Raw genomic sequence first — 14,371 nt, 5'->3', positions numbered from 1 at the left:
TGGAAGCACAAAGCCCTTCGAGGTGGACTCCGGCCTTCCCTTTGTTCCCAGCTAATTCTAATTGCAAAGCTCCTTGTGCTGGCAGCCTATAGCAGAAGAGGCATCCCCCAGCCTCCAGCTGCCCAGGCCCTCCTGGAGTTAACCCATTGCCCCAGGGCAGGGCGCCCTCCCACCCAGCCCACTCCAGTGAGGCCTATAGCCCCAGTCGCAGCAGGCACTGGGTCCAATTCCCAGACCTCCCTGGACAATGGGAGCCCTCCTTCCAGTGCTCCCCTCCTCCCCTCACGCTCCACCCCCACCCCACCCCCACTGGCCTCTGAAAAGCTGTGCACCATGGCTGCTGCCTGGAGAACACTGCTTTTTACCAGTGCACAGTCCATACTTGAGGACAGTGGGTTATGCTCCCCCTTGGGGGTTGAGCAAGTATCTACAAGTATCTCACCCACCCCTGCACATGCTCCAGAACCAGCCTCACAGGGCCATGAACACAAGGACCTGGCAAAACAGATGGAGGTTTAGATGGGGCTGGCAGGGACAGGCCCTTAGCTGGGGTCCTGGGGCATCCACCGCATTCCTCCCCATCAGCTGCTGCTGGGGGTGGGGTGGCAAGGTACACCTTACCAAACCCTGAGAACACGCCAAGAACCTGAGGGCTGGAAATTCCTCTGCCTTTGTTTGGCTCATGTGCCAAGCACCCTATGGGAACCGCCCTCAGAACATCATTACTTGGATGTTCCCACAAGCTGTGGGGGTCAGCACACCAGAAGTTATCATTATGGCCTCCAGTTCCCACTTGGGGAAACTCTGGCCTAATCTGGCCCGAGAGGATGGGTTCTTGAACTTCGAGTACCATATGAGCCCAGCTGCCCTGGCGGGGCTCTAGTGCAAGCCTGGGTCACTGGGTCGCCTTCCTCTCTAGCCTCCTGGAACAGGTAGCAGCTGAGCTGAGTCCTACAGAATCAGAAGGAGGTCAGCAAAGAAGAGGTGCCCCAGGCAGTGGACCTGGTAAGGGCAGAGAGGGCAGCTTGGGAGACGGCTGCTTTTCAGTACTGGGGAGCCCAAGGGCCAGCTGGTGCCCAATCTTGCAGCCTTGAAGAATTGAGCTTGATCTCTAGTGTGAAGAAAAGCCTAAAGAAGAGCAGATGGGGAGGGACTGGTCAGTTTGTGCTGCTAGAAAACTTGGGTAGGGCGGGCGAGGAAGGGAATGTGTGGCCCTGTCTGGTCTGGCAGCCTGTTGCAACTCCCACCCTGACCCCAGATAATGAGGCCCCTGCTCCAGCATCTGGATACACCCTTTGAAGGCAGCAGTCCCTGGAGCAGTGGGATCCTCTGCCACTGGAGTCCCAGAGCTCACACAAGCCATTGTTAGCAGCCACTCTGGCCCAGCCACCTCCCTCTCAGCCTCTGATCCCACAGAGGCAACGGCAGCTCCCTCACATTCCTGCCACCAACCTTAGAACCTGCCTCCCTTCCCAGAAGAGTGGAGGAGGGCCCCACCCTTGGCTCCCTTGGTTCTTCTCAGGCTCCCTCCACCCTGGTCTTTTCACCCCATGCCTTCCTGGAAGCTGTGGCCACTTCCCCAAAACACCAAGGGCTCGCCCATGTCTTTCTCCAGTCACTGCTTTCTCTTTCCACCACGCTCCTTGGACAAGTGTGATCTTGAGTCTCCTGCACCCAGACACGTCCTCACTTCCCCCTGCTTCTCTCTGTGCTGTCTGGCTTCTGTCCTCGCTTCTCCATGGAAGCAGCCCCCATCCAGGGGCGAGCTTCTCCACACCATCTATGGATAACGTAGTTCTCTATCACCTCTTTGTCTCCAAACCAGCTTCAGTCCTAAGTTGAGCCAGAGAAGGCTCAAGTTAGGGTCTTCTGATGAGCACTGTGACCCTACCAGCTCAAGGGTCTCCAAGACCCCCTCAGTCCCACCCATCTCTCCCACATGCTTCTTGAGGCTCCTCCAACCAGCCTGGGTGGAGATGCTGCCCCTCCCTCACCTAGCAGGCTCAATCTGGCTCCAGCCGGAACTGCTTTTCTTCTTAAAGCCGCCGGATGGCTGAGGGTTTAGCTTAACGAGATGAGCCATCTGGGGACTGCAGCGAGCCTGGGACTTGGGGGGGGGGGTACACTTCACATACCCAGCCAGGACAATGATCCCTTCCTTCCCCACCCCATGGCTGCTCTTGGCCCTGGAAAATTCCAAATAGGCTGCTCAGCTGCCAGTGGAGAGGCAGCTGAATAACCTTGCTCTTGCTGGGGAGGCCTGGAGGTCCCTGGGGAGAGGAGTGTCAAGAGTGGGGAGTTGGGACCTCGCAGCTGAGGCCTTTGAGGAAAGGTTTGTGCACCCACTAGGCACCAGGGGGCAGCCTTACCAGATTCCTACTTGTGTCTCCGGCAGGTCTGGCAGGGATGGGGACAGCAGGGGTCCCTACCACTCCCCACCTTGGTGACAAACTGTAGCCTTGAACCTCAGCCAGGCGGGCTCACCTCTGCCCCCTTAAAAGACTCGTAGAGACCTATCACCCCAAACGCTGAGACCCTGAACTCCAGCTTCCAGGGCTGCACCCCTTGGGGAGGGCTGAATGCCAGGAGGAGGCAGGGCGGTGCCTGTGGCAAAACACGACCGCACACCTGGAGGCAGACATCTCCACCCCAGCCTTTCTCTTTTGGCCAGCTGGGCCCAGCCCTTCAAGAGGCCAAAGCACCCTGCACCCCTCTAGTGCCCAACACTGCCCCAGCCCCTACATGACAGTCAGAGAGGGCCCAGAGATGGGACAGGCTGGAAGGAAGGGGAGAAGGAGAAAGGGAGCTAAGGATGGCTGGAAGGCAGCCAGGGAAGAGGCTCTTCTAGAACCGGGAAGGGCAAGTTAGGAGTGGCCATCTGGGCAGGGGTACGCCCAGGTGAACCTGGGGACAGGGGCGGTTCGGCCTCTGGGAAGGAGGTGCTGACGGGTGCTTCAGGTAGCAGCCATCCTGCTTTCCGCGGGAGCGGCGTCTCCTCCTCGGGAGGAGGGCAGGAGGAGGTGGGAGGAGTGACGGAGAGGGCGGGAGGGAGGGACGGGGGAGGGGGAGCAGCCTAGTCGTGGGGGGTGGGGCGACAGTGACATCACCCGGAGTCGGTTCTTAAGCAGCAGCCGGTCAAGGCGAGGAGAGAGACGGTCGGAGCGCGGTGGCGAGTCACTGAGTCCGCTGCGGCCCAGAGAGCGGCCAGAGCCGCCGCCGCCGGGAAGGAGGGGCGAGCGCGCCCGGGGCGCCGCCGGAGCCGGAGCCGGAGCCGGAGCCGGAGCCGGAGCCGCGGGCGAGCCAGGCAGTTGTACGGGCCGGGCCGGGGCGGGGGGCGCGGGCCGCAAACCCATGCTCCGGCCGCCGCTTGCAGACAGTGGGCGCCCGATGCCGCCCGCGCCCCGCTAGGCTGAGCCTCGGGCCGGGCGAGCCGCCGCCGCCGCCGCCCGAATCGCGCACAGGCAGAAGCCTCGGGAGCCGCCGCCGCCTCCCGAATCGCGGGCAGGAGCCTCGGGAGCCGCCGCCGCCGCCCGGCCGGGCCCCGCCGCCGCCCGCGCGCCCCCGGGCCCCCGACACACATGAGATTCTTCAGGCTCACTTTCAAGTGCTTCGTGGACTGCTTCTGACCGCGCCGCCCGCCCGCCCCGCACCCCACCCGCCACCCGCCCGCCCGTCGCCCCGACTCTGGCCCGGCCGCCCCCGGCCGGCCCGCGCCTTCGGGGCCCCCAAGCCGCCGGTGCCCCCCGCTACCCGTTCCTCGGCCCGGCCGCGCCTCCCGCTGGGACCATGGCGAAGAAGAACGCCGAGAATGGCATCTACAGCGTGTCTGGAGACGACAAAAAGGGTCCGCTGATCGCGCCCGTGCCCGACGGGGCCCCGGCCAAGAGCGATGGCCCTGCGGGCCTGGGGGCGCCTGGCGGCCGCCTAGCCGTACCTCCGCGCGAGACCTGGACGCGCCAGATGGACTTCATCATGTCGTGCGTGGGCTTCGCCGTGGGCCTGGGCAACGTGTGGCGCTTCCCCTACCTGTGCTACAAGAACGGCGGAGGTGAGCGCCCCCGCTCCTCCGCGCCTTAGACCCTCCCCCGCTCGCCGCCCGCCCCGATGGGGCGCACGGGCGAAGTCCAGGGGGTGGGGAGGGCCCCCCAGGCAGACGGGGCCAGGGGCCGCCCATCGCCGGCGGTTGCCACTCGGTGGCCCAGCCTGGCAGCGTCCACCCCCAGGCCAGTCATGTGCCTGGCAGTGTGTGGGGGGAGGGGGCCCGCGAGCCTCTGGCCCAAGCCCTGGGGCTGCCCGCTCATACTCCCTTCGCTCTGGGATTGGCCACCGAGGTGGGAAGGCGAGGCCTGCCCCCTGGGGGGGGGTTCCCAGAGGTGAGGAGCCCTGGCTGCCTCCGCTGGTCAGGCACACAAGTGGCACATTGTGTGGGCCCCCCACGTGTGCACACACGAACACACACACACACACAATGGGCCACTCTGTCCCTCCCCCTCCCTTCCCTTCCCTTCCCCTCCCTTCCTTTCCCCTCTCTCCCCTGCCCTCCCCTCCCCATCCTCCCTCTAGCCTGGGCCTGGAACACTGGGTGCCTGAGCCAGGCATGGGAAGACTGCAGCCTGGGCTGCCTGGCGCCGCCGCTGGACACACTGCATGCACACCCATGCCCGCTTGCCCGCCCCAGCCCAGCTTAGCAACAGAGATGGGCACGCATGTCCTGAGACTGCAAAGCAGCACGGGGGTTGGTGGGAAGCCACGATGACTGGTGGGAAACTGAGGCCCAGAGTGAAGGCCTTTGCCCAAGGTCACACACAAGAAGAATGCGGGGACCAAGAGCCAGGCAAGCTGCAGTGAAGCCCAGCTTCTGAGTAATGGAGAGAGCTGGGCCAGGGGCAAGGGTAGGGAGCCTGTGGATGAGTGAGGAGTGCACAGGGGCTAGTGGGGCCCAGCTCCCACCCACCCCCACCCCTGGCTTGTGGTCTCTGGCCCTGCCCTGCATGCTGCCTCCAGAGCTAGGTGGCTTCCCCCATGATGTCTCCCTCTGTCCTTGCTCATTGACATTTTGAGACACCCCCCCCGCCCCCCCCACACACACACACACTGGCAGAGGACTACCACCCACCCACCTTCTTCCCTGGACCTTCCCAGTGTGAATACAGGGAAGGCAAGTGCTACCTGCCCTCGCCCAAGCCAGGCAGGCCCCTAGTCCTGAGTGTCAGCCATGGCACACATGCACACATGCACGCACATACACACATGTACGCACATGCCCTTGCTGCCTTTCCTTCCTGTACTGCCTGGCAAACAAGGAACTGTGACACGAGGGATGACTTGTGTGTGCAAGCACGTGTGTCTTCCATACCCATTAGGTCACCCTAGGTGACGGTGGAGGTAGAAGCCTTGTGGGCTTAGGACACCCCCTCAGCTCAGGGAGCTGGGCCAGAGCCCCCCCTACCCCCACCCAACACTCCAACCTCCTCTAGGGCTGTTCACCTGGGGCTTCTGAGTCAGTGGCCACCCCCTGCACTGATTCACCCAGTGGGAAGTTATGATGGGGCTGGGGTGGAGCCTGGAGCTGGGGCTTCACCCAGCCTCCCAGGGCCTCTGAAAGCTGGACTGGCCACAGCCTACATAGCCTGGTTGTGGAGTTTGGGTCAAGTCCCTGGCCTGTGTGTCCTCCCTCAGGTGTGTTCCTTATTCCCTACATCCTGATCGCCCTGATCGGAGGAATTCCCATTTTCTTCTTGGAGATCTCACTGGGTCAGTTCATGAAGGCCGGCAGCATCAATGTCTGGAACATCTGCCCCCTGTTCAAAGGTGAGCAGCCCTGGGCCAGCTCTTTTCTGCCCTCTCCCTCAGGCATTCTTTCCTTTCCCACAGCTGGGGCAAGGCTGACACCCACTTGAGAAACCTCATCCTGTCTGAGCACCAGGCCTAGGGCCTATTGATGGCCCCCCCAAGTCATGAGGGGGAAGCTGGAGACCATGCAGACCACCCAGTGACCTTGGGCAGGCTAGGGCTAGAGGGGCAATTGGGCTTCTCTACTAGGGTGAGAATGCCCAGGCCCAGCAGGGCTGGGAACAGGCTCTGCTAAGCACACTTGGCTCACTGAGGCTGAGTGGAGGGTGACTGGGGAAAGAGACTATGGTGGGAGAAGCTGCCCGGGGCCAGCTCTCCCAATGCCAGAGGGCCAGGCTAAGGAGCCTGGATGGGAGCCATTGAAAGTTCAGGGTCTGAATGGAAGAACTAATAATGGCAAAGGTCACCTTAGAGCCCTTTCTGTGCATGGCAGTGTTCCCCATCATTTCTCAAGGCCCTAGGAGGTAGGTTTTACTGTTACTGTCCCCAAGGAGGCTGGGACATAGGTGAAGTGACTGAGACTACCTGCTGAGAGGTTGACTGTCTCCCACACTGCCCCAGGTCACCAGAAAGCCTCCCAAGCTGCTGAGTATTGGAGGCCACTGGGGGGCCAGGTAGAGGCTTGGCCTGCCTTCAACTGCCATGGTGACAGTGAGGCCCAAGAGAAGGGGCAGGTGTTTGAGCCTAGGGAATCAATAGGGCTTAATGCTTAGATGGAGGCAGGATGGGAGGGGCTCTACCTTGGGTCCGGGGAGGATCAAGTGAGGCCAGGAGCAGGGGCTGATTTTTGGCCAGAGACAGATTGAGGAGTTAGTCTAGCATTGGGACACTTGTGCAAGGGATAGTCCATGGGGCTCTGTCTAGAGCATGACATTGAAGGACCTGGGGGATGGATAATGGGAAGCGGTAGGACGGCAGATGCAGGGAGCAGGATGCTAGGGGGCAGTGGGAAGTTGGCCAGAGGAGAGCCTGAATAGAAACTGCCCTCGTCCTAGGCCTGGGCTACGCCTCCATGGTGATCGTCTTCTACTGCAACACCTACTACATCATGGTGCTGGCCTGGGGCTTCTACTACCTGGTGAAGTCCTTCACCACCACGCTGCCCTGGGCCACGTGCGGCCATACCTGGAACACTCCCGACTGCGTGGAGATCTTCCACCATGAAGACTGTGCCAATGCCAGCCTGGCCAACCTCACATGTGACCAGCTTGCTGACCGCCGGTCCCCTGTCATCGAGTTCTGGGAGTGAGTCAGGCGCCTCTGGAACAGGCCCAGCCTGTGCCTCTCTCTGGGCTCCACACGTAGCCTGTGGCCCATATCTGCATGGGTTAGGTGGGACCCAACCCTGGGGGGATTCCCAGCAGAAGTCACTCCTGGGCCTGCCTGCCCTTGGGGACCCCGCCCCCCAGCCCAGTCCCTGGGGGAGCCAGGATGGATGGGCCTTGCCCCTTCAGCACCATTTCTTACTTTGGGCACTGTGACTCGGTCGTACCTGCCAGCCTAGGGGAGGAGGAACTACCACAATGTGTGCTGGAGGTAGCCACTACCTCCATCACCTGTTCAGGGGCTCCTAGGCTCCTGGCACATACACTGTGATGTTTCCAAGTGACAGGCTTAGGCGGGCTGGGCCCAGGTGCTCAGGAGGGACCAGTTGGACACGAGGGCTGCAGGAGTGGAGCACCAACCCTGGGCAGCTCCCAGTGCTTTGCCCTCAGTTGGCACAGCCCTCATGGGGGCTCTCCCTTTCCAGGAACAAAGTCTTGCGGCTCTCCAGGGGGCTGGAGGTGCCAGGGGCCCTCAACTGGGAGGTGACCCTGTGTCTGCTGGCCTGCTGGGTGCTGGTCTATTTCTGTGTCTGGAAGGGGGTCAAGTCAACAGGAAAGGTACAGCTGGAGGCGGGCAGTGCTGGGAGTGACAGCAGGGCTTGGGGGCAGCATTGCCTGGGGGGAGGGAGGGCTCTGCCAGGAACCACTGTTGCAACAGGAGGTGACTGGACCTGGGCCTGAGGAGGGGTCAGGTACTTCAATCCAGGCCACTTGATCCCCATCCCGTGGCTGGGTAGTCCTCCCCACTCTCCAAATCCAGGTCTAACAAACAGCCGCCCCTCCCCAGTATTGGGCATCCCTGTCCCCTCCCTCCTTCCTCATTTCTCTCTATTCTTCACTCTCTATCTGAGTCTGTTTGGACTGTCTGGGTTGACCTGCCCTATGGCACTCTCTCTTGCCTGCCTGTCTGGCCCAGGGTCGAGTCTTAGACACATGCCTTCCCCAGAAGCTCTCTGTCAGGTTCAAGAGACAAATGTGTGAACAAATGCATAAGCCAGTGTGCCGAAGGGCTGTGGGACATGGCCAGGTCCCTGGAGGGCTGGCTCATTCCCCAGCAGGGTCTGAAGAGCACCAGCTCCCGTGCTGGCGGTCCCACTTGGATGGAAGGCAGAGGCCTTTGCCGTCTGTCTCTCTCTTGCCTGTCTCTGGCCGGCCCACTTCTAATCCCAGCTACCAAGGACCCCACCTCTCTGCAGAGGATGACCTGGAGTCAGAGACATGGGATACATAGGACCTGCCTCCAGGCTGCTTTCCCACTTTCTGCCCAAAGAGGGCCCTGTCTCTCCCCTCCCTCTGCAGCTGACTTGTGCTTTCCATGGGGCTGCTAATGCCCCAGCCAAGCACCTGGCTTCCTTTGGAAGGAGCCATGGGTCTGAGGAGTATAAGGGAAGGCTGCTGGCTGGCCTCATTCCTGACCCCTGGACACACTGTCCAGTGGCGGGGGGCCGTGGCCTGCGCTGCTCAGGCTGGGGGCCTCTAAGTGGGAGGTGGGCGCCGCAGGGCCCCTCTGAGCAGCCTGGCCCCCTAGATTGTGTACTTCACTGCTACGTTCCCCTACGTGGTCCTTGTTGTGCTGCTGGTACGTGGAGTGCTGTTGCCTGGCGCCTTGGATGGCATCATCTACTATCTCAAGCCTGACTGGTCAAAGCTGGGGTCCCCTCAGGTGAGGTGGAGGTAGTGGGAGGTAGAGCAGGGGGCCAGCCCAACAGGGCTCCTCACATCTACTCTTTCCTGGCCCATCTCCAGGTATGGATAGATGCCGGGACCCAGATTTTCTTCTCTTATGCCATTGGCCTAGGGGCCCTCACAGCCCTCGGCAGCTACAATCGCTTCAACAACAACTGCTACAAGTAAGGACACCTGCCCTGCCCTGCCCTGCCCTGCCCACCCATGGGCAGCAAGGAGGCAGCCTAACTAGCTCCCTCGGTCCCCTGTGCCCCCCAGGGACGCCATAATCCTTGCACTCATCAACAGCGGGACCAGCTTCTTCGCTGGCTTCGTGGTCTTTTCCATCTTGGGCTTCATGGCTGCAGAGCAGGGTGTGCACATCTCCAAAGTGGCAGAGTCAGGTAAAGACCCTTGGGCCCCAGCCTGGCTTCCGGAACAGCAGCTGCTGTCCAACATACCATGTACGTGAATGCACATGCACATACAAATCAACATTCTGAGAAATGAAAAAAAAAAAATTCAAACTCAACTTGTCACACTGCTATGGGCCAGAGGTAGGCCTGGATGAGCAACTGCAAGGCACAGCTGTTCCAGCCAGCTTAGGGCTAAAGCCCTGTGGGCCAGGCCACCTGGAGCCCCAGGCTATCCATCCCCTCAGGGACCTCAGGGTATGATTTCATATTTGCCAGTGTTGCAGAGGGAAAGAAAGACCTTTCCAGGGTCAATGGTGACCAGAAGTCTGAACCAGACCCCCCATTCCTATGGGCAGAGGTTTACTGAGCACACCCACAAAGGAATTGAGCCATTCAGAAGTGCCTTGACATGAGGGGAAAGGCCCTTGGCTATAGGGTGCCCTGCCATCATCCACAGTTCTGGTACCAGGGAGCAGGGGTGGGGGACAGGAAATGGGCATAGGCCACAGGTGTCCACATCCTGCCCCTTTCCCCCTTAGGGCCTGGCCTGGCCTTCATCGCTTACCCCCGGGCCGTCACGCTGATGCCCGTGGCCCCACTCTGGGCTGCCCTGTTCTTCTTCATGCTGCTGCTGCTGGGCCTGGACAGCCAGGTTTGCAGAGGGGACATGACAGAGGGAGCTGGGAGCAGGGAGGAACTGGCGGGTGGGCAAGGGACATGGCCTGAGCACCTAGCCACAGTTTGTAGGTGTGGAAGGCTTCATCACAGGACTGCTGGACCTCCTCCCGGCCTCCTACTACTTCCGTTTCCAAAGGGAGATCTCTGTGGCCCTCTGCTGTACTCTCTGCTTTGTCATCGACCTCTCCATGGTGACGGATGTGAGTGAGGGTAGGGTAAGGGCTGCCTCTGGCCCGTGGCTGCCACCTGCCCTGACCTGGCTCTGTCCCCAGGGTGGGATGTATGTCTTCCAGCTGTTTGACTACTACTCGGCCAGTGGCACAACCCTGCTCTGGCAGGCCTTCTGGGAGTGTGTGGTGGTCGCCTGGGTATATGGTAGGTCTGGGCCAAGGGGCGAGTGGGGCTGTGGTGTGGAGCAGGGTGGTGGGTCTCCAGTTTCTAGCCCTCCTGCCTCCTCACCCCAGGAGCTGACCGCTTCATGGATGACGTGGCCTGCATGATTGGGTACCGGCCTTGCCCCTGGATGAAATGGTGCTGGTCCTTCTTCACCCCACTGGTCTGCATGGTAAGGGCCAGGAAGGCTGGACTGGGTGGGGCAGGGCACCTGGGACCACTGGCTGATTGTAGATTCTCTCCACAGGGCATCTTTGTCTTCAATGCTGTGTATTCCGAGCCACTGGTCTACAACAACACCTACGTGTACCCATGGTGGGGCGAGGCTATGGGCTGGGGCCTCGCGCTCTCCTCCATGTTGTGTGTGCCCCTCCACTTGCTGGGCCGCCTCCTCACGGCCAAGGGGACCATGGCTGAGGTCAGTTCCCTGACACTGCCCCTCCCTTCTTGTGGGTCAAAGCCTTAACCTCCCACTGTCCGTTCCACCCACTGTACCAGAAGCCTCTGAGCCAGCTGGATGAAAGGAAAGCTGGCCATCCAGGGTCGTGGTACGGGGAGAGGTCTGTCCCTAGCTTCCATTCTCACAGCCACACGGCCCTGTCTCCCTGCTGCAGGGAGTAGGGCCTGGTCCGTGTCCCGGGAGGAGCAGCCCTGGGCCCTGAGTTGGTGGCAGGTGGTGGTAGTGGAAAGAGGCCAAGGACAAGCAGGTGTCCCTTCCCAGGGGCTCACCATGTCCCTTTCTCCTGCAGCGCTGGCAGCACCTGACACAGCCTGTCTGGGGCCTCCACCACTTGGAGTACAGAGCTCAAGACTTGGAGGTCAGGGGCCTGACCACCCTGACCCCAGTGGCCGAGAGCAACAAGGTGGTGGTGGTAGAGAGCGTCATGTGACAGGCAGCCGGCTCCCAGTGCCAGCTCTCCCTCTTGTAGCCATAGCAGCTCCTGCTTTAGCGCCCCCAACCCCTCCAGGGGGCTTGCCTTTCCCTGACACTTTTGGGGTCTGCCTGGGGGGGGAGGGGAAGGAAGCACCCATGAGTGCTTATAACTAAAATAACTTTTTCCATTTTTAATAAAATGCCAAAAATACCACAACCCACCAAAAATAGATGCCTCCCCCCACCAACCAAGCTGGTGCCCACGCTGCTTCCCAGGCCGTCGCCTGCCCTCCCACTAGTGCCCCTGCCTCTCCAGGCTCTGCCCAACACACCCTTGGGTGGCTCCTTACCCCAGAGGCAGCAGTGGCAGCTTGGGGAACAGCAGAACAGGAGAGGGGAGGAAGGTGAGGGAGGGGCAGCAGAACCAAGGTGAGTATTTCAACTGGGCTAGACCCCTCTCCCCATCCCTAATCTAGAAGCTTAGAGAGCCAGCCAGCAATGGAACCTTCTGGTTCCTGCGCCAATTGCCACCAATATCAATTGTGTGAGCTTGTGTATGAGTGCATGTGTGCGTGAGTATGTAGGGCATATACAGATCTCTATCTCTTAGCAAAGGTGAATACCAGGTGTGTAAACTGTGCCTGTGGGCAAATGAGGCTTGTATTTTGCACATTTTATAAAAACTTGAGAGAGATTTCTGCTTGTATATTTCTAAAGAGAAAACAGCCCTGAGGTCCCTCTCCTTGCCACTCACAGTCCCTTTCAGCCCCTCTTTATTCCTTTGCCCCAGCCAAGGAGTGTGAATTTATAGATCTAATTTTCATAGGCAAAACAAGAGCTTCAAGCTGTTGAGTGTGCTAGTCTGTTGTGTGGGTATGCATGTGTAGTCCCCGGCCCCAGACTGAGGTGGAAAAGTGCAAGGTAGGGGCCTCGAGGGGTGTCCCCACACTGCCCCTCTGTCCACAAGTCATGGGGTATGAGTAGGTGTGGTGTTCTGCCCCAGGGATCTGGGGCTGTTCACCTGGCATGCTCAAGCTTACCCACACCCTGCCCCCTGGGCTGGGCAGACTGCAGGGAGCTGAGGTGGGCACCAGCCAGGGAAGGGATCCGAGTTTGGCTCCCACCTGCGAGCTTAAAGCTGATGCACTTTCCACATCTCAAGTCTTCCATGTAGCAGCTTTACTTAACCCACTCCGTGTCACATCCAATCCCGGGATAGCTGAGTGGACCCTAGAAAGACTTCCCCCACACCCTGACATCAGCTGGAGGGGAGGGACTAGGCGGGCGGGGGAGGGTGGGGGGGAGCGGGGACATTCTTACTGTGCTAAAAGCCACTGCAAACATAGCAATAAAAACATGTCATTTTCCAAAGCTGGTTCCTGTTCCACCTCTGCTTGTCTGGGGGTCGGGAGGGACTGAAGGTACAGGGGAGGCCTCCCTACCTCGAGCTGTTTACTTAGGCAAGAATTTGTTCTGGGGGTCTCCATACCTGACAGTGTTCCAGGAACTGGGAATTATACAACCGGGGAAGGAAGCCTGCAGAAAGCCTTTTCCCCAAGGAGCTGACACACTTGGGGAGAAAGCATTACAGTATGCTAAAGAGGAACACTGAGCAGGGCAAGTGGGTGTGAGGTCACGGAAGGTGGGTGGGAAGTCACGGGTGCAGATTTTCCAAAGGTTGCCCAAATGCCACACTGAACAGAACACTTTCCAAGATGCAGGCAGTGAGGGACAGGGGAGGTGGAGAGGTAAGGTTGCAGCAGAGCCTGGGGAGGGGTTTACCAGCCAGGGCACTAGCAGTGCAAAGTCTGGATTAGAGACCAGTTTGCAAAGCAGAAAGAATAGGGCTTGACCACTGGGATGCAGGGTTGAGAGGAGTTAGGAAGGCCTCAAGAGATTAAGCGTGAGCACCACAAAGGGTGGTGGTGCCAAGGACATGAAGAGGTTTGAAAGGGATAGTAGTGTCATCTGCGTGGAGACCTCTAGACAGCAGCTGGATAAGAATTCTGGAAAGTCTGAACTAAAGAGACAATTTAGGAAGTTCTCAGCATATAAAGATGGCCCTGAAAGCTCTGAGCCTGGATGAGTTTAGCAAAGGGCAGACAAGAATGGGTGTAGAGGGAGAGGCAGCCCAAGCACTGAGCCCTGGGGGCCTGGGACACTCAGAGGTGGCTGAGAAGGGGAACAGGCAATGAGAACAGGATGGGGTGGCCAACCGGTGGGACAGACTCTAAGAGTACAGAGCTGATCCTGGAGCATGTCTGAGGAACACCTCCCTCTCCCAGTGAGGGTCCAGGAGAAGAAAGTGCTCGGCTGTCAGGTGCTGCTGATGGTCAAAGGAGAGGGGGCCTGAGAATGCTTGCTGGGTTTGGTGACAGGATCATGGAGACCTGGACAAGAGAGGTTTGGTTTGGGGGCGGTGGTGTACAAAAGCCTGACTGGAGTGGGATTAAGAAAGAATAGAAACAACCCAAGTGTCCACTGACAGGAACAGATGAACAAAACATGGTCTATTCATAAAGTGGAGTATTGGTCAGCCTTAAAAAGGAAAATCTGACACATGCTACCATATGGACGAACCTTGAAGACATTATGCTGAGTGGAAGAAGTCACACAAAAGGACAAACACTGTATGATTCCTTTCTATGGGCCCCTCGGGGAGTTAAGATTCATAGAGACGAAGAGTGGGCTGGTTGGTGCCAGGGGCTAGAGGTGGATGGGGGTGAGTGTTTAATGGAGGCAGAGTTTCAGTTTTGCAAGATGGAAAGCTCTGGGAATAGATGGCAGTGACACACAACGATGTCCTTGACGCCACTGAACTGTAATCTTAAAAATGATTAAAATGGAAGTTTTAGGTTACATATATTTTACCACAACTTAAAAGAAAGGGTGGGAAAGAACTGGAGACAATGGCTCTATTCAGGTCCTTGTGTGCAGGACCTCAAGCACAAGAGGCTTCAGCCTTAGGTGAGAGCAGGGCACTCGATCCAGTGTCACGGGAGGGAAAGCAGGATAAGGCATGGGCCCAGTCGTCAGCTGAGGTAGGTCTGTGGAAGGTCAAAGTTTAGGAACCTGGTGCTCTGGATGCCAGTCTGGGCAAAAAAGGCCGTCAGAAAAGAGTTTGCTCCTCTCTGGGCCCTCCCAGGCCAGTCCCTGCTCTTTATATA

General features: G+C 59.3%; 1 protein-coding gene across 1 annotated transcript; it reads left to right on the top strand.

Annotated features, from left to right (window-relative positions):
* Positions 1 to 3,749: 3,749 nt before the first annotated feature.
* Positions 3,750 to 11,415, top strand: SLC6A8 (solute carrier family 6 member 8). The gene is made up of 13 exons (XM_036271000.1): positions 3,750 to 4,048; positions 5,680 to 5,811; positions 6,849 to 7,098; positions 7,604 to 7,736; positions 8,707 to 8,841; positions 8,925 to 9,028; positions 9,123 to 9,247; positions 9,799 to 9,911; positions 10,000 to 10,137; positions 10,210 to 10,312; positions 10,402 to 10,502; positions 10,578 to 10,748; positions 11,080 to 11,415. Exons 1-13 carry the CDS (start codon positions 3,787 to 3,789, stop codon positions 11,218 to 11,220), a joined length of 1,908 nt encoding a protein of 635 aa, XP_036126893.1. The 5' UTR covers positions 3,750 to 3,786; the 3' UTR covers positions 11,221 to 11,415.
* Positions 11,416 to 14,371: the final 2,956 nt, after the last annotated feature.

The sequence above is a fragment of the Molossus molossus genome, unplaced genomic scaffold (genome assembly GCF_014108415.1).
Source record: "Molossus molossus isolate mMolMol1 unplaced genomic scaffold, mMolMol1.p scaffold_m16_p_2, whole genome shotgun sequence".
In the NCBI taxonomy this organism is placed as follows: domain Eukaryota; kingdom Metazoa; phylum Chordata; class Mammalia; order Chiroptera; family Molossidae; genus Molossus; species Molossus molossus.
Note: the sequence above shows the minus strand (reverse complement) of the source record. Positions and strands in the feature narration are given on the sequence as shown.